At 47.5% G+C, this 22,214-nt stretch overlaps 9 protein-coding genes and 2 non-coding genes; 7 read left to right on the top strand and 4 right to left on the bottom strand.

The window, feature by feature from the left end:
* Nucleotides 1-77: 77 nt before the first annotated feature.
* On the top strand, nucleotides 78-2,879 carry CNAG_05962 (hypothetical protein). Of its 3 annotated transcripts, none has more exons than XM_012195253.1 (3): nucleotides 78-267; nucleotides 324-2,745; nucleotides 2,803-2,879. In XM_012195253.1, exon 2 carries the CDS (start codon nucleotides 382-384, stop codon nucleotides 1,795-1,797), a length of 1,416 nt encoding a protein of 471 aa, XP_012050643.1. In that variant the 5' UTR covers nucleotides 78-267; nucleotides 324-381; the 3' UTR covers nucleotides 1,798-2,745; nucleotides 2,803-2,879. The 3 variants fall into 3 exon arrangements, with proteins under 3 accessions (XP_012050643.1, XP_012050642.1, XP_012050437.1); XM_012195252.1 differs by having other exon boundaries at nucleotides 319-2,745; XM_012195047.1 differs by having other exon boundaries at nucleotides 319-2,879.
* A 166-nt stretch (nucleotides 2,880-3,045) lies between these two features.
* CNAG_07703 (hypothetical protein) lies at nucleotides 3,046-4,567 on the bottom strand. Its single transcript, XM_012195427.1, has 4 exons — nucleotides 4,017-4,567; nucleotides 3,776-3,928; nucleotides 3,705-3,720; nucleotides 3,046-3,644 (listed from the first exon to the last, which is right to left on the bottom strand). Exons 1-4 carry the CDS (start codon nucleotides 4,347-4,349, stop codon nucleotides 3,283-3,285), a joined length of 864 nt encoding a protein of 287 aa, XP_012050817.1. The 5' UTR covers nucleotides 4,350-4,567; the 3' UTR covers nucleotides 3,046-3,282.
* A 55-nt stretch (nucleotides 4,568-4,622) lies between these two features.
* On the top strand, nucleotides 4,623-6,312 carry CNAG_07702 (hypothetical protein). XM_012195426.1 has 3 exons: nucleotides 4,623-5,667; nucleotides 5,730-6,027; nucleotides 6,096-6,312. Exons 1-2 carry the CDS (start codon nucleotides 4,736-4,738, stop codon nucleotides 5,980-5,982), a joined length of 1,185 nt encoding a protein of 394 aa, XP_012050816.1. The 5' UTR covers nucleotides 4,623-4,735; the 3' UTR covers nucleotides 5,983-6,027; nucleotides 6,096-6,312.
* Nucleotides 6,313-6,691: 379 nt separating this feature from the next.
* Nucleotides 6,692-8,054, top strand: CNAG_07701 (hypothetical protein). XM_012195046.1 has 5 exons: nucleotides 6,692-6,943; nucleotides 6,991-7,059; nucleotides 7,112-7,247; nucleotides 7,313-7,831; nucleotides 7,884-8,054. The coding sequence occupies exons 1-5, from the start codon at nucleotides 6,910-6,912 to the stop codon at nucleotides 7,990-7,992; spliced, it is 867 nt and encodes a 288-aa protein (XP_012050436.1). The 5' UTR covers nucleotides 6,692-6,909; the 3' UTR covers nucleotides 7,993-8,054.
* Nucleotides 7,992-9,175, bottom strand: CNAG_07700 (hypothetical protein; the record flags this gene model as incomplete). Its single annotated transcript, XM_012195425.1, has 3 exons — nucleotides 7,992-8,374; nucleotides 8,433-8,972; nucleotides 9,011-9,175. 3 exons carry the CDS (start codon nucleotides 9,173-9,175, stop codon nucleotides 8,147-8,149), a joined length of 933 nt encoding a protein of 310 aa, XP_012050815.1. The 3' UTR covers nucleotides 7,992-8,146.
* Nucleotides 8,113-9,310, top strand: CNAG_12709. The gene has a single exon (XR_001045884.1). It is a non-coding gene; the product is annotated as a hypothetical RNA (non-coding RNA).
* CNAG_07699 (zinc finger family protein) lies at nucleotides 9,236-15,239 on the bottom strand. XM_012195045.1 has 6 exons: nucleotides 14,794-15,239; nucleotides 13,348-14,717; nucleotides 12,339-13,171; nucleotides 12,168-12,285; nucleotides 9,647-12,117; nucleotides 9,236-9,587 (listed from the first exon to the last, which is right to left on the bottom strand). Exons 1-6 carry the CDS (start codon nucleotides 14,961-14,963, stop codon nucleotides 9,465-9,467), a joined length of 5,085 nt encoding a protein of 1,694 aa, XP_012050435.1. The 5' UTR covers nucleotides 14,964-15,239; the 3' UTR covers nucleotides 9,236-9,464.
* A 184-nt stretch (nucleotides 15,240-15,423) lies between these two features.
* On the top strand, nucleotides 15,424-15,827 carry CNAG_12708. The gene is made up of 2 exons (XR_001045883.1): nucleotides 15,424-15,596; nucleotides 15,672-15,827. It is a non-coding gene; the product is annotated as a hypothetical RNA (non-coding RNA).
* Nucleotides 15,828-16,417: 590 nt separating this feature from the next.
* On the top strand, nucleotides 16,418-17,483 carry CNAG_07698 (hypothetical protein; the record flags this gene model as incomplete). The annotated part of the gene is made up of 2 exons (XM_012195424.1): nucleotides 16,418-16,453; nucleotides 16,548-17,483. 2 exons carry the CDS (start codon nucleotides 16,418-16,420, stop codon nucleotides 16,749-16,751), a joined length of 240 nt encoding a protein of 79 aa, XP_012050814.1. The 3' UTR covers nucleotides 16,752-17,483.
* Nucleotides 16,818-17,261, bottom strand: CNAG_07697 (hypothetical protein; the record flags this gene model as incomplete). The annotated part of the gene is made up of 2 exons (XM_012195423.1): nucleotides 16,818-17,038; nucleotides 17,078-17,261. 2 exons carry the CDS (start codon nucleotides 17,259-17,261, stop codon nucleotides 16,818-16,820), a joined length of 405 nt encoding a protein of 134 aa, XP_012050813.1.
* Nucleotides 17,484-18,343: 860 nt separating the features above from the next.
* CNAG_07695 (gamma-aminobutyric acid transporter) lies at nucleotides 18,344-21,684 on the top strand. XM_012195422.1 has 11 exons: nucleotides 18,344-18,608; nucleotides 18,664-18,740; nucleotides 18,799-19,478; nucleotides 19,549-19,618; nucleotides 19,669-19,736; nucleotides 19,791-20,085; nucleotides 20,140-20,185; nucleotides 20,238-20,734; nucleotides 20,801-20,943; nucleotides 20,995-21,050; nucleotides 21,114-21,684. The coding sequence occupies exons 3-11, from the start codon at nucleotides 19,443-19,445 to the stop codon at nucleotides 21,265-21,267; spliced, it is 1,365 nt and encodes a 454-aa protein (XP_012050812.1). The 5' UTR covers nucleotides 18,344-18,608; nucleotides 18,664-18,740; nucleotides 18,799-19,442; the 3' UTR covers nucleotides 21,268-21,684.
* The last annotated feature ends 530 nt before the right edge of the window (nucleotides 21,685-22,214 follow it).

The raw sequence follows: 22,214 nt of genomic DNA, 5'->3' as shown, positions 1-22,214 counted from the left end.
AGACCAATCCCGGGAGGCCGGGACGTTATTTATTTAAAAAGTACTGGATCGAAGTTGAATAATGCGCAAGGAATACAGGCAGCTTATCAGCCGCATCCGTCTTCTGTTGCAGACACCAATGCCTTGTTTTTCGCTCCTGGCAATCACGCCCAATCTTCCTTTCCAATTTCGATGGCCAGAAACCCCAGTAAAGCAAGCGAGGCTACCACTAACAGCCCAGCAAATCCTTTTCCAGCTTCTCCTCCTTGGCCTCCTCTAGAATCGCCTGTGAGTCCGGCATGCTACTACACCAGACGCTCAGCTGATATATTATACTAGAACAGGCCATCGACACCCTTGCCCGATGACTGGGAGCTCAACCATTCAAAAAGAGTAGATGATATGGTGCAAAAGCTCTACAAAAGGAGTAAACGGAGTCTACCACAATTCCCTCCTCATTTGGAGGCTTTCACATGTATATCGCCGCTCTCCCCTTCCCTCTCACCTCCCAGCCATCCAAACCTCACCCCTACCCCACTCATAACTTCGGTTGTGTCCAACAACCCGCAAACAGCCTCTTCCCAAAGTGTACAGTTGCCGAACGTCTTTCTCTGCCCTACTTGGTCCACTATATCAACCCGAGACAATTCGCTTGGACTACGAGAAACTCGCTCTGCTTCCAACCTCCCCGCTATATCCTCTATACGAGTCTCTTCACTATCCTCGAAAACCAATTTTAACGCAACGGCTAAGGCAGATGACCCAGCAGAGGTCGTATCTGAGAAAGGACAGAAGGAAACAATGTACGGCGCTAGGGGTATACGTGCCGATGACTCAAAGGCTTCGCTACGACTTGCTGATGCAATCAAATCTGCACAGCAATACGTCAAACAGCACCAACAGAAGAAGTCGCTTCATTTCCTTTCCGTTCAAACTGTTCCCCAGAGTGCAATGCAAAAATCTGCTCCTCCTGACTCGTCAAGACAGCAGAGGGACCTCCAGACAAACCAACGATTCCGCTTTGGTACACCATCAACCTCAATCCCGATTTTCCACTCATCAACCTTCAATCCACAAAAATTGCCTTCTTCAGGCCCTTTTCGTGTATCCAAATCATCGGCCGATGTTGCCCGCCTCAGTTCTTCTCCATATGCCACTTCTATTCGATGTCGTCCTTGGTCCCCGCCCAACTCTCCTCCTTCCACCCAAAACTTAAAGTTGGATGCCAATCCGACTCGGCTTCGGAAGGGCAAGTCAACTTCGAGTCTCATTAGCTCCGGATCTATCGTATACGAGGCGCCAGGGACAGGGAGAAATGAGTATCAGCCCCCTTCAAAGCTTCGAACTCCCATTACACCGCGACAGACACCCGATTGGGTAGCGGAACCGTCTTTCCAGTTGAACAATATCTCATCCAGCCGGCCTCTTTTCCATGCCAGCTTTGTGAATTCTAATCGAACATCGCCTATCATACTCGAACCACCACATCTCACTGGGGCCAACCAAGCGTCTTCTTCCACATCTATGCCACAGCGTACAACTGAGCCTACCTCTATCCCCATCACGACTTCTTCTTCTACCCCTGTTATCATTAAGGTACACTCTGACAATCTTACCTCAGCTGACACACCTAGTATTAACAACGTCCTAAAATCTCCGGTCATTCTCCAACTGCCGTCATCAGTAAAACCGAAAACATCGCATACAAGCCTATCCACAGCCGCCATTCAGAAGAATGGGAATCCAATCCGGAAAAAAATTAGCACGGCAATCAATAAAGCGAAAAGTCATTGTTTGAACCACCTCAAGAGGCCGTAGTGGGCGTTGAAACCGGACGAAATGGGATGTGAAGTAAAAAACGGAAGGGACGATAGGAAGTCAAATGAAACGTGAGGGAGCAGCAATTAAGAAACAACGGAAAAAATGAGATGAAAAAGGGGAACGAGAAAGAAAACAAGGGAAACGGACAAGATGATGAAGACCCGAAGCAGGAAACCACAAGAGGAAGCGACAAAATAAAGCCATTCGCCATCGAAGCACATACTTGTACTATATCAAGATTACTGCAGGAACTAGCTTTCTTACTGGGTTACTCACTGGAAAGATCTCGAGGGCACACATGGAGAGTATAGGCAAGGCGAAATCAGGAATTCTTTTTGCCATAACCAACTTCGACATTAGAAATATCACCTTTACTTTTGCCGCGGAAAAAAATGCTCGGCCTTCCGGGCCCAACCCACTAATGCTTTCGATAGATTTGGAAGAAGGCGGCATCCACCCAACAACTACCTCGAATGCACAGCGGACCAGGAAGTTTGGAATTTTTCATTACCTTAGGAACCTTCGCAATAATATTGGGCAAGTCTTTTCTGGGTTCCTAACGTCGATCTCTGAGAAAAGAACGACTTAGGCGGATATCAGGGTCATGGCCCTGGTCCCATGACGTCCTATTTTCCCTTGTCAGAAGCGTTGTATATGCTGGAGACACGATTATTATCTTAATGTTTTACCGCATTGGGAGAGGACTTACTTAATGGCCGATGATGAATATCTGCTCCATAAGCGTAACTAACAGTCATGTACCTATATACTTGAAATCTGACATGCGACGTTACATCTACCTTTAAAACGATTCCTACAAGAACCAATGACCAGCCGAATCAGAGCATGAATTAGAAAGAACTCCTGGGATGTGTATGACACGCGAATACGTAGAGTTGCTCATTCAATACAGCGCTCAATCTGGTTGTCGGGGTCTTGACTGCTGTAAGAGCCTTGATTTCTTACACCAATGCAAACCTCGGGCTCAGTACAGTTTAATAGTGGGTCATGTTGTTGTAATACTAGCTTGTTGCATAGAAGAAGACAGCAAAGCCAGGAAAAATATGTATAGAATCGAGGCTACAACGAACGTCCCTGCGCGTCCCTGACTTCAGTTGTTTTCGCCGGGTTAAATACTTATTTTTGTAGGTTTTCGATGCTATTAAACATCGATATCAGTCAAAACACAGGGCTCGGTGAGCTTGAATACATGGATATGTTGTTATCGTAATCTCAATGCTCATGAGTCAATTAACCTCTTCAACTCGTCGAGTTTCCCCACCTGGACGTAACTCTATCAATGAGATGAAGAAAAGTTTGTCAAGAGTCATGCCTGAGGGCCTGTAGACGGTCCTAATCTAAAGTATGACCTTGCGACCTTTCCTTTACTAAATACAATTAAAGGTAGCGTTATAAAAGTAGCGGGCATTCTCCTATCACGTCCTCTCCTCATCCAACATTATTTGGTACAATTGTGTATCATCATCGCTCTTGGTTCTCACCAGTAACCTTCTTCCTCCTCAGAGCAATATCCTTATATGGATAAGGTCTCTCCAGAGGTAGATGATACGGTGCAAATTTCTCTGGATCTGGTTTCAGCCTATCCCAAAGATCAAACCATTCCTCATCAAATCCTTCCTCGTGAAGCTTTATTACATGTTTTGAGAGAGGAATAAATAAAGGTGTGAGATCAAGAATTTTTTTTTCCCCAGCACTGTTTATTGTTGCGAATGGGAGAATATGAGGATTGTCGTAATCATATTGAGGTATAGCAGCCCATTTCTCGGGAACGCGATGTTCACGCTCCCACACCTTCAGGGTACGCATCGAGAAAGTTAATTCATCTTCAGTAACAACGGGTCAGTTTATGTTCGGGAGAGGACCGACATTGAAATTACACTGACCAAGATAAGCCTCCCACTGGACCAGTCAAGTCAGCCGACTTGTATGACAGAAGGAAAGCAAACAAACTGACTTTTTTCAATATCGCACCCACTCTGAGCATTTGATCCCCATACTTGGGTTCTTCTGGATTTTCCCAAGCCTTCAAAGACTCTTGGAGCCCCTCGAAAAAGATCACAGCCTGCTTTGTCACCGCCCAAGCCTTGCAGTACTCCTTCCGCTCCAACTAGAATCTTATGTCAGTTTGACATGACGGCTGTCATGTTCCCTTGTTCACTGTACAGGATGGAGGAGGAAGGGATGTGAGTGCTCACCGTTGTTCCATCTTCCAATGTGAAACGCATAAAATGGTAATCGTTGCGGTCAGGGTATGGATCACCAGAAAAATAATAATATTCAATACAAGGATTGTCGGTACGCAACTTGCCATTCGTCTTGATTCTTGCCCATTCGAGGGACAATTCGGTATCGAAGATGAATACTGGTTGATTAGTATTGTACCATAGCCTGAACTCTTGGTAAAGGACGCGAGTACTGCTGTATATTTTGTAAGGGATGCTGACAATAGAGGAGAGAGTTGACCAGAGAGCAGACTGCGCGGAAGATCCGCTCAGGGTTGACATTGATTGTGCGGGAGACAGTGTCATGTAGAAGAAGATTGGCTTGGTGATTCCAGATAACAAAAAAGGAGCGGAAACAAAGAAGGCCGAGAATGATGTGACGAAGACAACGAACCTGAATGCACCCAGAAGGGTTCCGGATCTGAGGAAGACGACAGTACGACGGACTAGTTGCGTGGCTGTAGCGTGAACCAAACACGGTCAGCCTAGTCGGAGACCGGTCAAAATGTCCGCCGAGGGGCCTGCGTCGAGCCTATTTATTTAAAGCCGAGGTCAGATCTTCCAGCGCAAGTTGACTACTGCATCTCGTGCTCCAGACAGGTCCACAAAGTTCCCACCATGCTTCCCACCGACAATTGCACTATTTCGACTCATTCGGCTTTTGACCTAAACGTATATCACACTGCAATACGATGCCCCGAACACGTAGCCAGACCGCCTTGCTGAAAAAGACGGCCGCTTCGCTCGACCGTCTCCCCATCGAACTCCAAACAAAAATTATTACCCACCTCAAGGATATGGACCCCAAAAGCCTTCTCTTTCTGGCGCGAGTGTCCAAGTCATTGTACTACCAGTGCATTGACCACATCTACTACGAAGTCAAGCTGAAACGCTCTAACCGAAAGCAGTTTTTCAGGGGCCTCAACAGCGGTCGATTTCTTCGAGAAGGAGAATTCAAGCATTGGTACAAAAAACTACACCAACAGCCCTTGTTCGGGCAAAGCATGATTTTACGACGCCTTCTCTTACTTGACAAAGTCCATCGGGTTATCATTGCGGATGGCCCTGCCTTGGAAAAAACCTTCGATATAGCGATCAATGTAGCTATGGAACATTCTTTTGTTTCCTATCCATTGTACCAGGACATTGAACCGCAAGCTCTATTTCGAAACTTAGGTCAAGGCAAAAAAGGCCTGCCATGTATGATATGGAAGGAAGATGCTATGGATTACTTTGACTCTTTGATTCAAGACAGTTACCTCGAGGATTGGGAATACGCGGAACTACACGACGAATCTCTGTCGGAAGAAAGTAACAACTTAGCCAGGGAAAGACTTGATCGTCTATATAATTTCAATCTGTACCAGTCCGGTACTCCCTTCTGTCTTCATCTACCGGATAGCTGGTCTCATGACTCCCAAACATTTCTCGACGGCATCTTCAAAGGCAACGCTCCCAAAACGCTCGCTTTGCATAATGTTAAACTTTTGGACTGGAGTTTCGGTAAATCCAGTGGGTATCATACGCCGGATGAAATGCATTTGTTCTTGCTAGCCCAGGGACTGCCGAAAGATACCTATGAACGACCGCCTCCTCATCGTGAGGCCCTGGGTGAATTCTTATCGTAAATATTCAGTGTCTTTTGCGAAGGTATCAGAATGGTTCAATCTGACAATTTTTTTCTAGCAATTTCTCTCCGGAAGATACACACTGTAAGATTCACATCTACAATTATGCTCGCAAAGGTACAGAGAGTGAAGAAGATGTCAAACGAAAGGTTTTAAAGATCTGCCGCCGTGAATACGCAAGGAAAAAAGAGTTTAGTCTCCTTTGCGGAAGTAAAGAAGCAAGAGAAGAACCGAGTGACGGGTGTCCTTTCCGGGGAAAGCTAGTGATCCATTTTGAAAAGGCGGTCTGTAAATTTTGTGGGTACCATTAGGTGCCCGTCGGAGCAAACGAGGGAAACAAATAATCAGCAATTCTGGTGCGTCGTCAAGCCTAGCCTTCTGGGGATAGGTTGTGAAAGACTTTCATGGCTTACCATTCGCGTAGATTTTACGTGGGTTTAACGGCTACTGGGAGTTAACTAAGGGCACCCAAAAGAGCCCAAAGGGGGGACTTCTCTTTGTCATTACCTAATAGGGCATAGCGAAGGAGAAAGGCTTGGGTCTTGTATACCAGAGGAGAGATAGATGGACCTCTAAATTTCACAGGGATTTACATACGAAGGATGGCTGAAGGGCTAATCATATGCACCACATCCACCGAATCATTATAGTTACAGTGTAAAGCGCCCATACCCAACCCAAAATGAAAAAAAAAACCCTAAATTTCGACCAAAAATTCCTCTGACCGAGAAAACGCCAAAAAAAATAAAAATGAGGTTTGGATCAATAGCGGACATCGCCAAGCGGCAGATTTTTGGGTAGGAAGTTATTATTTTTTATGGGCCCTCGCACTGTAAAACAACGAAAGTCGTCGAACATTTCCACGTGGTCATCCACCCGCCGTGATACTAACCGCCGTAACCCTACTAGCGGCTGTTCCCGAAGCATATGCCAAGCCAAAGAAATGGCTCGTGGTTATTCACCTCATTCAGAAAAGGCCTCGCGGATGATTACACGGAGATTGTTCCCCAGTCCAGATTTCGGGCGAAAGCTATCCTCTCGTCGACAAGTCTACCCGCAATCTCATGCCCTCCAATCTATTTTCACCATTAACATATTGCAAGGTTTATTTTCATCAGCACTAGGATACCACTACAAGGCTATAAGGATAATCACAAACGGCACCTTGGGATCCTCATTCCTCCAACTGCAACCACACTCTCTCTTCAAAAGACCACGCCCGCTTAACACTCACCACAATGGACATGTCAGGAATGGACGGAATGGATCATAGTGAGTATTTCATGTTTTGCATGCCTGACTCACCTAACTCTTGATAGTGTCCTCTACATCCTCCAACATGTCCATGAGCATGAAGATGTATTTCCATGGTACAATAGGAGGTGACCGTACGTTATATTAGCAAACCAAGCGATCCCGCTGCTGACGGCATCTGTATAGTGCTCTGGTTTGCATCTTGGATGCCATCTTCGGCAGGAGCAACGGTCGGAGTCTGCATTGGTCTTTTCATACTTGCCATCTTTGAGCGATATTTAGTTGCTTTCAGACGAGCATGCGATGCCGCTTGGCGAAGAGGGTGAGTCGAGTTCCGCGCCGATTTCGTAGACTTCTACCGAAAACGTTCGCTAACGCAAAGCGCAGCCAAGTGGGGTACGTACGTCCTTGTTCCAACGGCCCTCTTGTCTTCTCATCCGGCAAATCAACTTCTCTCCCCCCTCCCGTCCTCTTCAACCGACGTTCATCCACGAAAAAGGAGAAAGACGTCTACAACCCCCTTACCCCATCTGATTATGCCCTCGAATCAAACCAAGATGGTTCAGTCGAACCTGTCACTCCTTATACTCCTTCCATTCATGCTTTGCGTGAGAGTCAAGAGGGTAGTTCCGCTCCCTCCTACGCACATTCACAGCAAGGCCAAGCTCAAGCACAAGGATCGGGAGTGGGATGTGATCCTTGTGCGGAGGGGAGGGTAGCAGAGATTGAGAGATGCAAGGAGAAGGCTGTCGAGAGGGGTTTAGTTCATAGCCACTTACCGAAAGCTGTGAGGAGGAGTCTTGATCCAGGACGGGAAGGCAGGTGGAGTAGACCATTCCGGCTCGCGGTGGATGTTCCGAGAGGATTATTGCAGGCTCTTCAAACGTTAATTCACTATCTTCTCATGTAAGTCTTCTCAGTTTGAGGTTTGACGGATAAGGACTGACGTTTCTGACAGGTTGGTCGTGATGACATTTAATATTTGGTGGATGATCTCTGTTGTGATAGGCTGTGGTGTTGGGGAAATGCTGTTTGGAAGATTTGGGTCAAGTCATGTTGGGCATTAGGGGGTGCGTATGTATGCATGTATATATATATGTATGTATATTTCTATTTTGCTGTTGTCATGCTCTATCGTTCTATGTCGTTATTGTGACTGTCTCTGCTGTTCAAGCTTCGGTCATGATATGCGTACGATACTGCTTTTTGCTCGTTGAACTCTCACTCAAGCAACCCGTATTCCTCCAACATATCTTCACTCAGTTCTACAAAGTCAATATACTCCTCCGCAAAGTCGTTCCAAGTAACATTCTCAATCCTCGACATAAATCTCGGCGGTTCCGGGCTCTCCGAATATAATCTCGCAAACAGCGCTTCCGCTTCCTCCGCCTGAGACATATATATCTCCATCTTATTCACCACAGGCCCCAGCGCAATATCAACAGACGTCTTTTCTTTGTACAACAACATTATCAAGCGCTACCGCGCCCTTCCATACCCCACACACAAGGGACATCATGTCCTCATCCTCCCATCGGGGACATTTGGTCCCATAGGGTGCTTTGATAAGGGAGATGATAGTTCGGATACGACTGTAGGGCCAAATAAACGGTAACTGCATGATAGCGCTTCGGACTGGCGCTTGATTGTTGATTGGGGTGTGGAAAATGACTGTTGTCATTTCCGGACGACATTCTGCGATTCGTCGAAGTTCGTCAAGGACGTAGTGATACCTTGCCCTTCCATTAAAGAGTACGTGCGCTACCGTTTCTTGGAAGCCGCGGGACAGAAGACGGATGAGAGTGTTGTCCACGTTTTGGGAGGTATAGCATACCGAATATCTATTTAAGAATTGACTATTGACGACTTCCCAATCGTACTCCAACCGCTTAACGTTTGAGAACAAGTTCCTTACTGGCCATTCGAGGGCGGCGATAGGATCAGGACAACATGAAATATTGAAATGAGTGGAAACCACGGCGCCCCCCATGTTCCCTATACGCAGAATTCGTGTACGGGACAGTGCGGGAGCCATGCTTCGACGGTACTGTGCTGGCTAAGACTGTGGAAAAGCTTGTGACAGACAGTGACGGTGTGGTAGAGGGTGGGTATGGTGCGCTTATAGTAATATTTGGAGAGAATGAGGGTTTTTAGGGGCGCGATGAGGGAGAGCTGGTGGAGGATATGATGGGCGACGGGATAGAGGATCTCGAAGGGAGGTTCTTCGGATGTGGTGAATGCTTGAGACATGGCATAGATAGGCATAGATAGGTATTGGCGAATGGACCCAAGCGCATATATGCTACTGGGCTTCAGCTACATACGATACATTTATCAATTGTCAACTAACAGAGGGCACCCAAAAGCATGATGAACGAATATTATTCCCGATGACCTGTATATTGCGGAATAACAAAAGAAGATTTGGAAAATAAATGATAGGAAGGTCGAATAGATTATTAAACAACTATGATTCCATGAATAAAGACATATGAAACAGGCACAACTCCTTCCAGCTTTTCCCTTGTAATACTCTAGCTTACTGGAATCTTGACTGCCACTCGGCCGACATCTGTATGATATTTTGGACGCCAGTAGCACAATATGTTCTTTCTGATAATGATCGAGTGGTCCAAGCTCTTTGCGATCTCAACACACCAGACTAACGCCATTCGTAAGCGTTATTCCTTGGTAATCGATCTTCAAAAGACCATGACTCACCTGCTGAGCAGTGAAGTTTCGACAGTCCCGATCAAACACTCCCTTCTGCTCCTCCATACCATCCAATAACGCTTCCAGATCCTGTAATGGTCCTTCCAAACCCTCCATGGCCATAATCGCCTGCACCTCCCTCTTACTCTTTCCCCTCCTACTTGAGGCATTTTCGCTCACATGCTGCCTCATGTTATCCTGCATCGTTTCAATGATCCTCTTGGTCTCCCGCAAAATCCGGTCTGCTTGGACGTAGTTCTTACGTGAGGCAATGAGGAGAGCGCGGGTAAGCATGTCAGAGGCAAGAAGCTCCATACGTCGGCGAAGAATGGCAGGGTCGGCGGGGAGAGTAGATGATGTGGTGCGCGGAATGATAGCAACAGTGAGAAGTTGAGGATGGATGAGACGAGAGACAGTGCGGCCAGCAGCAGGATCTCGGAACGCCAAGTCGACCTCACATACTGGGACTTCGTCAATTACCTCGCCATAACTCGAGTCTGCGACAGAAAGCCTGTCGATACCTAAGTTGGGACTTGGCGCTCGTCGAGGAAATCCTCCTCGTTGACTCGCAGGATCGGAGCCATGTCCGGACTCATTTGACCCTTCACCAGAATATCTTTGAAATTCGTCCCTATTCTCCAACTCGAGCTCAATAAGGATCTCCCTGGAATCACCATACCTCAAGTCTTGCAGTTCAATATCAATATCCTTCCCTGTTCCGGTTACCACCGCTTGTGTTGTGCCCTGTACTCTCATGATCCTAAAGTCATTCTCCACACAAGAGACATGGACCTTGACATTGTCCATCGCAACAGTCATCATCCCACCTACGATGCCGGCCAAAGTCTCACGCAAGTGGTACCATTCCTTTACAAACGAGTAAGTACCGAGAGTGTGGTTGGTAACGATCCAGAGAGGTGAAGGGTCGTGCGACCTGCCATAACCTACGGCATGGACAGGGATATTGGCGGCATCAAGACGAGCGGCCACGAGATCCATTTGAGTTCGCTTGATGATATCGTTAGTATCGCTGACAATCACCATACTCGAAATCGGGTTTTTGGCTTTACGCTGAAGCACAACATCGAGACCAACGTTCATAGCCGTAACCACATCCAGCTTCTCCTCACTTCCTACTGAAACTTCAAATTCGTCCTTCTCCAACTTCCCGCTACCAAGGGTCTCCAGAAACGCTTCGAGACGTTTTCGACTCTCGTACCTTGTAGTAGAGAGGAAGGGCGTTTTGCGCAAGGTACTATTCACGCCCATCTCACATGAAACTAATGAGATACGGTCTTTCGGTCCAAGAAGAGCGAGCAAAAACTCGAGAGAAGACCGCATGAGTTTGACTTTAAGAGGAATACTCTGCCCAGGGGTAAACGCAGGAAGAGATAGCACAAGGACAAGATCGATAGGAGCATGTATAGGGGCAAGTGGTACATTGTATGCGAGATCGCCTGGTGATTGGCCTTTGGGGGATACGGGTGTAAAGTTGGAAGTAGCAGGTGTGATGACGTAGGATGTTGAAGTAGGACTTGTCAAGTCGGAAAAGCTGATGGCTAACCCACTGGAAGCGCTCCTGGGAGCACCAGAACCAAGAACCTTCACCGCCCTGTCCTTGGGACCCCTGTTATCTTCAATCAAGCTATTTATAGTCACCCTCCAGGTCTCATGACTTCCCCTATCCTTGAAAGTAAGAATGAACGACTCAAGCGATTCGTCCTCCATAAAAAGCACAAGATTGAGCTCCGACGAAGTAGACTGATCTACGACTCGAGAGACATGACGGAGATATATCCTGCCCTTGAGTTTGAGCACAGATTTTGATGAATGCCCCGAATGATCACTGCGCATGGAATTGGATGAGGAGAACATCTGTCGGAAGCCCGATTTCTTCTCCTCGGCCGCACAGACGAGCGCATCTTGAAAGAGGTAGACGTGGAAATCGCGCGTGAGGGATCCTTTGCGCACAGTGAGGATGTCAAACAGTCGGAGTTGGCCGAGAGAGTCTACATTAAGCTGCTTCAGGTCTACCACGCGGTTCTTTAAGTCTTGGAGGACGTGTGCGAAAGGATCGAGTGTATTGAAGTTTCTCAGGGATGGGCTGGCAGCGGGTTCTCCAACAGAGGTAGGAGATGGAGGAAGTTGAGGCGAAAATCGTCCTTCGTCGAGCTGACAAGTGGCAGCAGGGTATTTGCCCCTATCGGGTGCTGGAGGGACGTCAATGCTGACCATCGCCGTGATCATTTGCTTGCCCTTTCGATTCTTGGAGATGGTGTTGAACTCGGATTTGATGGAAAGGATAGGGACAATAACCTTCGGTAGTTGATCGTTGGACATGGAAGGGCGCGAGTTGTCGACGGGATCATCAGCGGTGGGGTCAGGAGGGGTAAGAGGGGCGCTACCACGACCACCTGGTCCGCGGATAGATGGTGCTGGGCGAAAAGACTTTCCCGGTTGGCCCATAACGGCAGAAAGTTCTATTTTTCACGTTAGCCTAGTCTTTGATAGACAGATAAGGGTCACTCACTGTCTTTCTTTGTCGCGCCATCGGCGAGCTTCATCGGTTGGCGGCAGACACCACATACACCCAGAACCTTTCTTGATCCTTCTGATGGAACCTCACCGTAAACATGAGTGAAACATTCCTGATGGATGTCCTATCAGCGACTTTTTAAGTTCAAATCTCTTGCTGACTTACCTCATGTAGGGCGTGTCCACATTCAGGAATAATCGGTGGCTTCTCACCCGGTAATCTATAAGTGAAACCCATAGGCTCCACGCAGACAGGACACGTTACATCTCCATCTCTGTCATCTTCTGTTGACACGAGAGCCAATTGCTGGACGGATTGTGTCATTTTGTAGGTCCTTGCGAGGTTCGGTGACGATCTCGAGCTATTGGTCACAGAGAAGTCAACACGCTCAAGACGACGAGGTGCTTGTGGAGAAAGAAAAGTTTCCTTTGCCGTCGGCGGTGGGACGGGTCGGGAAAAGGATGCAAAGGGATGAGATGACTGAGAAGACTGCTTGGAATGGGCAGGGTTGATGGTCTCGTGTTGAGGTTGAGAGTTGGAACGTTCGCGGGAAAAGTAGTTGGAAGTAGGCTTGCTTCTGTTGACAGAACTGGTCGATGCGGACTGTGTGAGAGGGGGTCGACGTTTCACGTCAAGAGGCTTGGTAATAAATTCGTCTCTGATCTCTTCGATGGCAGCGTCGTCTTCTTCCACAACGGTCGCGATGTCAGATCGCTCGGCAATATGCCACTGTTGATGGCTCCGTAATGAAGAATCAACAGTAGTGTAGGAGCGGACCGAAATACCGCTAGACCCAGAAGCTGCCGTCGACCTTGAGTTGCGAGAAGCGATGGATGAGTTGGCGTAGGACTGCGGCGGCGAGACAGCAATGGTATCTGTGGCGTCGCGTTGAGAAGAGAAGGATGAGGGAAAGGTATGATGTGTGGAACAGGGCACGGAAGGTTGAAGTTTGTGATAGAAGGGCCGCGAGCTCAATGGGAAAAGATTGAGAGAAGAGCCTAAAGGCAAGACGATGGTCAGTAATGAAAAGGATGAATGACAATTGATGGGTGGGTAGGTGCTTTGAAGGATCGAAATGAAAATGCAAGTGTGGAATGTATAGGGAGGAATGAGATGTGTATGAGGAACGAGATGTGTATGTATCCAAACAATAAGCAAACAATAACAAACGTACTTTCCCAGTCTCTAGGCATCGCGCTATGCAGCAACTTACCCTGCGGGTCGCTATTGTTCTCTAAAACTTGCAAAGATGCATTTTGAAGATCGTCTATTGTTCTCTGAGATGCGTGATGTTTGTCGACAACCGCCGGTACCGTCTCTGGAGACAACAACGACAGCAGCTTTTTGTTTGCGGCAGGAGGTGTATGTGTGTTTGGCGTGATTGGTGTATTCGGCGTAAGCAGGACCGGTGGCAAAAGCGAGGCCGGCAAGGATGGGGATGAGTCGGTGATGGGTGTGTGAGGAGGGAGACTGCTTTCTTGACTGGATTGTGAGTCTGCAGAAGGAGGTGTCGATGGCAGACCTCGAGATGGCGGGCGAGCGTAAACCTTTCTTCCCTCCTCGCCTTCAGATTCGGAGCTACTGCTGCCCTCCTCCTCGCCATCCTTGGGTAAAAGGAGCAGCGGAGGTCCCAAACCGGCTAGATCACGCACAGACTTTCTTCGTAGATTACTGTTGCTTGGAGGCCTGGGGAATTGTGAAAGTGTACCCAAACCACCCCATTCTTCTGCTGTAGATACCGTTGGTGAACTGGGCCCATTGAATGGTCGCTCCACATTATCCTGTGGACATTGACCAATGCTGCCCGAACCTTTCCGCTCACCATCTCGTGTGTCACGGTCACTAACCTTACATGCCTCATCTTTAGCCAGTACTGCAGTTCGTGGCAACCCGCACTTGGCATTACTACTCTCTCTCGAGTTTAGAGACAACGCCCTCCTCAACCCTCGCCATGGACCACTCGGCTCGCGGCCGTTCGATCTGGTAGGAGAAAGGGGTGTGCGAGGAGAAGCAGGTGGGCTTTCGCCATTATTGATCGCAGACTCACATGGGCTAAAGGGGGTTGCTCGGGGCATGCTGATCGTACTGATGATGGATGACGTGTTTGATCGGCGTATGGTAGAAGGTGATGAAAGTGATGGAGCTGAAGATCGCCGTTTCCGGACGCTTTTTGTCCGAGCCCGCTTTGCCTGGGCGATGAGAGCTTGTGCTGAAAGCGCCGTAGTAGAGGGATCGTTTGAAGAATAAAAAGCGCTAGCGTGAAGGACTTGTGCGGTCTCGATAGAGGGCGTAAAGTCGAGATAGCTGGAGCTCAGACGATGTTCCTGGTTCTGGCTCTGGCGACAGCCGATAGCAGTAAGAGGTAAGGGTGGGTGACGGAAAGTGGGAGGCGGCTCGTGCACACTGTATGGAAATGGAGGTTGAGACTTTTTGGGCGGATTGCTTGTGTGTGAAGGGTGTGTGGGAGGAAAAATGAAAATCAATGATGAATCTGAATTGTGCGTGGTCAAAGATGTTTGGCTGCTTGTCGTAAACTCTCTTGAACTAAACAAAAAAACCAAAGACGTAAGCGCTCTTTTCCATGTTGACCTGAACCCTTAAAGAAGAAAAGGAGACGTACCCTTCTTCCGAGCCCGAGCAAGAACCGCTATCGGTTTCAAACGATATCATCATTCCCTCCTTGCCATATATGCCGACTTCTTCTTCTTGAAAGACCTCCTCTATAGAAGATGACGGAGAGCAAGGCCCGCTTCCATTTACCAGCTGTGGTACGCTGACAGACCGAATCATTCTTCGCGCTCTCTGATTGTGAGTATAGAGGGCGAGGAGTAAGAATCGAGAGACGGGTTGGAAAAGACGATTTTCGAAGAACAAAAAGACTTTTCAGAAAGTAGACAGTTCAAGCCCTACAACAAAGAAGCACGTCTTACAATGCCCCAATCTACCCCGCACTCGGAATAACTTATCATTGCGAAGAGAAAGAGGAAAAATCATGCGTGCGAAAAAGTCGGTTGATCTTTGTCTTTTGTCTTATTGTTCGAAGTTTGCGCCAAAAGCAGGTATATTAGATCGGCAGTTGTCAGAGAACAATAAGAATTCTGAACAAGTTCGGCGTTCGGACCCAGGGTCCTGAAGCACCAAGCAAGCAATTTAAGGCACGAAATACCAGGGTGATGCTTTTTTTGCCGAAGATGCCAGGCAAGAAGAAGGGTATCTCTTCCATGTCTTTCTTTCTTATGCCTTCTGCCCTCATGTTCTCTTTTCTGTTTTCTGTACCGCTTCTCAACAAAAGGTAATGCTGGAAAACCAGAAGCCAGAAGCCAGGATGGGAATGATCGTGAGATATAAGAAGGTCACACCCGAAGTACTCATAAGCCATATATATCGGATTACGTATACGTACGGTATGTATAAATGACAAAAGGTTCGGCGATCGATTTGCGCGCGCTTACTGGCGACGGAATGGTGACAAAATGTGAAGATCCCCGCCAGTACATATAAGTTGCTCATACTGTGCTAATACAATGGACTATTCTGCACGGAAAACGCACGCCTGTATCTAAAAGTAGCATATCGCAGATTGGTGGCAGTATGTAGAGAGATGGCTCTATTTTTCTCAGCACGAGGAGCCAGCCGCAAGTCGGTAGACCGGGAGGAGGTGCAATGAATTGCTTCTTTCTTGCTGTTACTTATTGGTGTTTCCGCTCCTCCCTGCCCCCTCATCGACAGGTACAATTTACACAGGCCTTGTGTGTGAGATGAGACGCGGCAGGCGGTGAACCATTTGAACAGACTTATCTGCTGAAAAGGCAGTTACAAATGGCAAGCCGATCGGACAAATATGATTTCCGCGTTTATGTGTTGGTTTTCATGATTTTTTTTTTGGCACAGGCCTCTTTTAAAGCAGTTTCCAAAGCTTTGTCTGACTGATTCTTTAATTGTTGGCTGCATGTAGAATGTAACCCAAAGCAGATGCATCTGGCATTTTTCTAGTACATATGGACTGTTATTTCCAGAAGACCAAACCATTGACCGCCATCGGTAAACGAACATCATCAACTGTCCACTATTAGCTTTGTGCTCAAGTCAGTAAAGGCGATGTTACTGTGTGGACGTTGAATTAAAAATTTCAATGCTCATACTGCTTTAATATATAAACAGCAGATCATGAGGGATATCTTCTATCTCCAACATTTTCGATTCCAAGAACTTGGTGGCTTTCGTTCTGAATTATTCACGGTCCCATGTCCATTGAAGATTACAATATGCCTATCGTGAAGGTGAGTCAAGGATGATCATATCTCTCTTACTTGGCAGAGCTGGTGATGGTTATTATGCATCTGAGGAATATACACTTATATGACTATCATACAGCTCGGACAGGAGAGTCAGTGCCTTCAAACCAGTAATAGCTCTGCCACCGTTGCTTTCCAAGTGCCTCGTACCAACAGACCTTCCCATACGCCACCTAGCTTACCTCAGCTTTCCAACACCTCCAACATGGTCAGAGCGATGGGCAACCTCAAAGGATCAACTCCCGACTTCCCTCTCCCCATCTGTTCATTGGTCTGGTACTAAGCTCCGTCCCCTTTTGTCCAGATCTACTCAATGCCCCTGCTTCCTCCCATCAAAAGTGTCGGATGCTTATATGATAGCTGGGCTATCACCATACGAAATATGTCTGGTACTGGCCAGTACCAGACACCTTCTCCTGGTGCCAAGAAGACCGCTGGCACCAGTCACAAGGCCCCAGCTAAGCAGAAGATAGCAAAGAGTCCAAGCGTAATTAGGCCCCATCCAAGCCTGCCATGGTAGCATCTTTTGCTCTTTCTCTTGATGGATATCCTTGATAGTGGACTCAAATACTTCAAACAGCTCTGCCATTTCCCATCATCTCCACCCACTTTCGATAGGCTCGGCAAGAAGATCCGCATCCAGTCCTTTGTGAGGCCGACCGACACCGCGTAGGACATAGACACTGTGATCCTCCACAATCTCACTGGTCTCTCTCTCGGCATACTCGTGAACTGTGAGGCGCAAGCGTATTGGAGATTCGTGAAATCGGCGGGGAAGCAGGAGCCCAGGCATGGAAAGTTGACAGGATAACCATGTATCTGAGGATTCGAATATCGAGCCAGACATCGAGCAGTGGTCAGGTGTTCTCCCAGTTCTGCTGGGTCGATAGATGGGGCGAGGGAAAGCGTAGGAACTCATGGATACCTCTCACTGAAACCTCCAGGTAACCATACGGATGCCGTCGGAACTCATATATCCTCTCTGTGAAGAATGGTTACCAAAATGTATACGGAATAACTTGACTGACTGTCAACAAATGATGATCTGGTTCTCTTAAGTCCTGAGCATCCAATACGTCTTCGAGATCTTCGAGCTCATTTTGGTCCGCCATTTGGGGGCGTCGTGCGGTGACAGAAGTACAGTAAGTGCTTGGCGCTGTTGGCGTTAAACCCTGTCGATGTCAAAATGGGTAAATAATACATTTAAAAGATATTAGACGTAAGTCAGAATAGCTCATGCACAGTGAACGGACAAAAATGTGGTGTTGATGCGACATAAGCAAGGATTTGATCGAGGAAAAGAGGCCTGTGCGAAAAAAAAAAATCTTGAAAACCAACACAAAAAGGCGAGGATAATATTTGTCCGATCAGCGTGCCATAATAGGTATAGCAGCCGAGAAACAGCATCCGATCAATCGGGTTCTATATTATGCAATAGTGGAGTATATGCTGCTGCATTCAGATGGGATGGATCGGCGGATACGTTTGTATGTGCGACTTTTGTGGAGATTCCCATTTGTCCCGATCCATGTACGTTCATCAGGACAGATAGTTTAAACGAAGCTTTCGTTATCTTTGTCTCTTGTGAACCTTGCCTGAATTGTCTTGCCATCCCCACAAGCACTGACTTGTACAACGCACATTATGACGAACACCCTTCCGTACTCCGTTTATCCGTCCTTGCCATATGAGCAATAAGCTGCCCACCCACGAAGCCTCATCATCAATCATCATTCAGGTCGATCGGGTTCCGCCGCCTGATCCTTATTATTATTATTTATTTAATTGGCCAAGGCGTGGTGGGGGTGGTGTGTGACTATTTATTAATAGTAGATCTTGATCTCCGTATCGCTCAGGTTACTGTGGGGGCCCATCTTAAAACCGGAAAGCGGAGCGCCGTCATACGTCTGGACGTTGTTGGGTATTCCGTCTGGTGGGAAATTTCTACTCTGATGTCTACTATATATTTGCCCTCCATTTGCCCTCCCACACTTTCAAACTTCCTAACCGAACCAAAACAACCTATAACTTACAAAAATCGATACAAACAAAAATGAGTTACATCAAGAATGACGCCCTAGAGGAGCGTGATCAGCAAGGCGACTTTTCGCCGACGCTCGATGAAGATGCCGCTGATCTTGTATGTTCTTCGGCGCCTTGATCTCAAAAACAGTCCCTAATAATAGTTTTTGTAGGCCAAGATGGGCTACAAGGCCTCCCTCGCCCGTCGATGGGGTATGCTCGAATCCTTTGCTGCCTCTTTCTGTGCCATGTTTGCCCCTTCCTCTTGATTAAATCTAACCGATCGCTAATTCATTTTGGACATCTAGGAACTTTATCGCCTGTGCGAGGTCGTATATCTTCCTTGGTATTGACGCTGGTGGTCCCGCTGCTGTTTGGTAAATATTGTCCTATAAATAAACAAAACAACAATCGCAACCGAAAAACGACAATCGGGAGTTTCCTACCGCGCTCGCTGAGACAAGAGACAAATGTCGAAATAAAAGGTTTATATTCATTCCAATATTTATTGCTGGGTACGGGTGCTTCTACTTTCTCGCCTTATGACGGCATTCCTTCCTTTTCCTACTCGCTACGCTTCTCTCGAGTCAGTGCGAAGAAAAGGGTGATACCTCCTTTGCCAGCTCATCATGGGAACCCCGTAGTAGTAAAAGGGAAGAGGATTTGCTCGAGGGTTTGAGATGCTATAGTGGAGGCTGAGATCATCACCGTCTGAACCTGCTCGAGACAATGCTCGCGAAGGGAACCCCGCTTGTAGTTTTAGGTAAAGCCCGCGTCCTCCTCTCCTTTCCTTCCCTCGTGCTCATGTCTTGTGATGTACGTATATGGGTAAAGGGGAGAAAGAGGCGAGGAGGGGAGGTTGCGGGTGTTGTATCCTCTTTCACTTAATCGAAGGTAAGGCCGGGTTCTGATAGGAGGTATTAGGTCTTCTTGCTTGATTGCTTGGATCCTTATGACTGTGACTGCTGCCGTCATGGCTGAGATATGTGTCGGTACTCTTCTGCATCTCCTTCCTTGGGAGACACCTGAGCTGATCGGGTGGCAATGTTGGTTCACAGTCTGCACTTCCACTTTCTGGCTCGATCTATATCTGGGCAGCTGAAGCCGCTGGCCCCAAGTATGCTCGATGTACGTCAAATCCTTTTACCCCATCCCTTTATCAACCTTACAGAGTCTAGTGATTGGGTACATTGTCGCTTGGTGGGCTTGTACAGCGTGGATGACATTCTGCGCTTCCGTCTGTCAAGTAAGTTCTAACATCATCAAAAACCCCATGTCCTACTAACCCCCACACTTCTAGACGTCAGCCAACTACCTCCTATCCCTCCTCACCATCTACGAGATTCCCTTTCCCGGAGCTGACGGATTATCAACCTCCAATGTCAAGTTCCGTGCGGTCCAATGGGCCCTCTCCGAAGGTATCCTCGGTCTCTGCATTGCATTTAACTATTTGCCTCAGAAGTCGTATAGCTGGGTGTTTAAAGGGAGCATGTTTTTGATGGCGGTGGATTTAATTTTGAATTTGACGTGGTTGCCTGTGAGGGCCCACATGACGTACGGATTGAGGAGCGCGAAAGAAGTGTTTACTTCGCAAAGTGAGTTCCCTATCTGCTTTGTCCTAGGCAATTTTATTAACAGATGATCTACAGATAATGGTACCGGTGCACCGGCAGGATGGAACTGGATTCTAAGCTTGTAAGCTCTCTCCTTTACTCTTTTCCTCATCTACAGCTAACGCAACAAACAGCCTCGTTGCAGCATTTTCTATCACGGGCTTCGATGCCTCAGGCCATATCTCTGAAGAAACCAGATCAGCTTCAATCAAATCCGCCCGAGGCATCTTTGCCTCCGCCTTCTTCTCCGGCTTATTTGCATTCATCACTTCTGTCCTCTTTCTCTTCTGTACCCCGCCTCTCGACGTTTGGCATGAATTCACCGCACAGCAACCGTTTGTTCAGGTGTACGCTCTAGCTCTCGGCCGAGGGGGAGCAGTGTTCATGACCTGTTTGGCTGTGATCGGTTTGATGCTGAACACTTCTATTTCGATCGTTGCTTCCTCGAGATTGGTGTTCGCTGTAGCCCGTGATGGTGTTTTACCTCTCAGCGGATGGGTGGGGAAGGTAACAGAGGATGGAAGGCCAAAGAATGCGGTAACAGTCATGACGGTGTTTGGGGCGTTGATTTTGTGCACAATCTTGCCTAGTACGGTGGCGTTTACGAGTTTGGTCAGTGCTGCTGGTACTCGTAAGTCTCTCTACTAGTTTTCAGTGATTTGGAGGGTAAAAACTGACATGAGGGCATGGGAATAAGCTACTATCGCGGCGTACGCGCTCATCTCCTTTTGTCGACTCGTCATCACTCCCAATGAGTTTAAGAAGAGCAAATTCAGTTTGGGGATGTGGGCGAAGCCCTTCTACGTAGTGGCGTTTGTTTGGAATTGTATCGTCTTTGCTGTGAGTCAATCTTTTCAACTTTGTACCGCTGTAGTTGATGAAGGGTTATAGACATACATCTCCCCGTTCTACTTCCCTGTCGATGCCCGCGGATTTAACTACTCCGTGTACGTCACCAGCATACTTTTGACTTACTTTTGTAATACAAGCTGACTCCTAACATGTTACAGTGTTATTTTCGGTGCAGTGACCATCTTTGGCTTCTTATCGTGGCTGTTGACTAAGCCTGAGACGTGGTTGTACCAAGAGAGGATAAAGAAAATGAAAGAGGAAGCTGCGGTAGAAAAAATGGAGGGCGACAAGGATGGACAGGGGAAAGTCTAGGAGATCAGTAGCCAGCAGGGAACACCCGAGCTGACCGAAGAATACTTCTATGCTTCCGCCTTCTGCCCTCCTTTCCAGTACTTTTTAGTGACATTTAGCGATCGATCACCGCTTAGTATCGATGCCCCAGAATTCGTCCAAAGGATGTATATCTAATCATCGGTCACTGCTGGCATGACTCGTGATGTTGTCGCTATCTTATTTACACGCCCCTGACCTCCAATGAACAATCAGGAGCGCTGATAGTTAACCCCCTAACAGCAGCGTAGAAATCGTAGATTGCTGGACGTAATGGCTGCACATACTTGTCTTTGTTGTTGCTATACCATTGAAGAATCTGGTCAATTAGACTTTTTGACTGCATCTATTACTACCTTCTCACGCACAGCACCAATCATAACATGCATCTAAGATCTAAAATCCTAACACACTCAGCTGGACACCCGCCGGCTAAAGCAATTTGGGAACTTTAGCCGTAGCTTACCGCCGGCTCCATTTCTCTATCATTCCGGTTCCGGGCTTCTTGAACCTGATGATGATGGTTTCGCCGACTCGGGCAACGGGCAATTGGCATGCCTTATATATATAACAGGATAATAAGTGACTCATCCTCCATCTGCCGCTCCCGTCACATACCATCCAGGGGGCAGTAGCTCGTCAAACATAGAAGATGCATAGCGATCGACATTGCCATTTGTCATGATTATTCAAAAATTCAACAAAACATGTCGTATGTCCGGGGGCGGCACCAAATAAATCCGACTCTCGATCCAAAATGGGCGCATTATTTACCCGGACCGAACACTGACTCGCACGACAGCGGAAAAAAAGTCCACCACCATGGATCAAGAGGAAGTTGCTTTTCAAGCCAAATAAACACGACCGGATGCATCGACCGATAGCTTCTCGCTGGCGCGATGGATATATACTTGGAGAGGATGAAGAAG

The sequence above is a fragment of the Cryptococcus neoformans genome, chromosome 7, assembly GCF_000149245.1.
Source record: "Cryptococcus neoformans var. grubii H99 chromosome 7, complete sequence".
NCBI classification, from domain to species: Eukaryota; Fungi; Basidiomycota; class Tremellomycetes; order Tremellales; family Cryptococcaceae; genus Cryptococcus; species Cryptococcus neoformans.
This window is presented reverse-complemented; position numbering and strand designations above follow the sequence as displayed.

What these genes read in the sequence shown, in the direction of transcription:
- CNAG_05962 (XM_012195252.1), top strand. Translation starts at nt 172, where the DNA reads ATGGCCAGAAACCCCAGTAAAGCAAGCGAGGCTACCACTAACAGCCCA. An exon ending in GGCCTCCTCTAGAATCGCCT is followed by an intron (nt 268 to 318) that starts GTGAGTCCGGCA and finishes ATATTATACTAG; the next exon opens with AACAGGCCATCGACACCCTT.
- CNAG_07703 (XM_012195427.1), bottom strand. Translation starts at nt 4,349, where the DNA reads ATGACACTGTCTCCCGCACAATCAATGTCAACCCTGAGCGGATCTTCC. An exon ending in CATTGGAAGATGGAACAACG is followed by an intron (nt 3,929 to 4,016) that starts GTGAGCACTCAC and finishes ATAAGATTCTAG; the next exon opens with TTGGAGCGGAAGGAGTACTG.
- CNAG_07702 (XM_012195426.1), top strand. Translation starts at nt 4,736, where the DNA reads ATGCCCCGAACACGTAGCCAGACCGCCTTGCTGAAAAAGACGGCCGCT. An exon ending in GCCCTGGGTGAATTCTTATC is followed by an intron (nt 5,668 to 5,729) that starts GTAAATATTCAG and finishes ATTTTTTTCTAG; the next exon opens with CAATTTCTCTCCGGAAGATA.
- CNAG_07701 (XM_012195046.1), top strand. Translation starts at nt 6,910, where the DNA reads ATGGACATGTCAGGAATGGACGGAATGGATCATA. An exon ending in TGGTACAATAGGAGGTGACC is followed by an intron (nt 7,060 to 7,111) that starts GTACGTTATATT and finishes GCATCTGTATAG; the next exon opens with TGCTCTGGTTTGCATCTTGG. An exon ending in GATGCCGCTTGGCGAAGAGG is followed by an intron (nt 7,248 to 7,312) that starts GTGAGTCGAGTT and finishes CGCAAAGCGCAG; the next exon opens with CCAAGTGGGGTACGTACGTC.
- CNAG_07699 (XM_012195045.1), bottom strand. Translation starts at nt 14,963, where the DNA reads ATGATTCGGTCTGTCAGCGTACCACAGCTGGTAAATGGAAGCGGGCCT. An exon ending in TGCTCGGGCTCGGAAGAAGG is followed by an intron (nt 14,718 to 14,793) that starts GTACGTCTCCTT and finishes TTTTTTGTTTAG; the next exon opens with TTCAAGAGAGTTTACGACAA. An exon ending in GAAACTTCACTGCTCAGCAG is followed by an intron (nt 9,588 to 9,646) that starts GTGAGTCATGGT and finishes GAATGGCGTTAG; the next exon opens with TCTGGTGTGTTGAGATCGCA.
- CNAG_07695 (XM_012195422.1), top strand. Translation starts at nt 19,443, where the DNA reads ATGACTGTGACTGCTGCCGTCATGGCTGAGATATGT. An exon ending in CCGTCATGGCTGAGATATGT is followed by an intron (nt 19,479 to 19,548) that starts GTCGGTACTCTT and finishes GTTGGTTCACAG; the next exon opens with TCTGCACTTCCACTTTCTGG. An exon ending in TGGAACTGGATTCTAAGCTT is followed by an intron (nt 20,186 to 20,237) that starts GTAAGCTCTCTC and finishes CGCAACAAACAG; the next exon opens with CCTCGTTGCAGCATTTTCTA.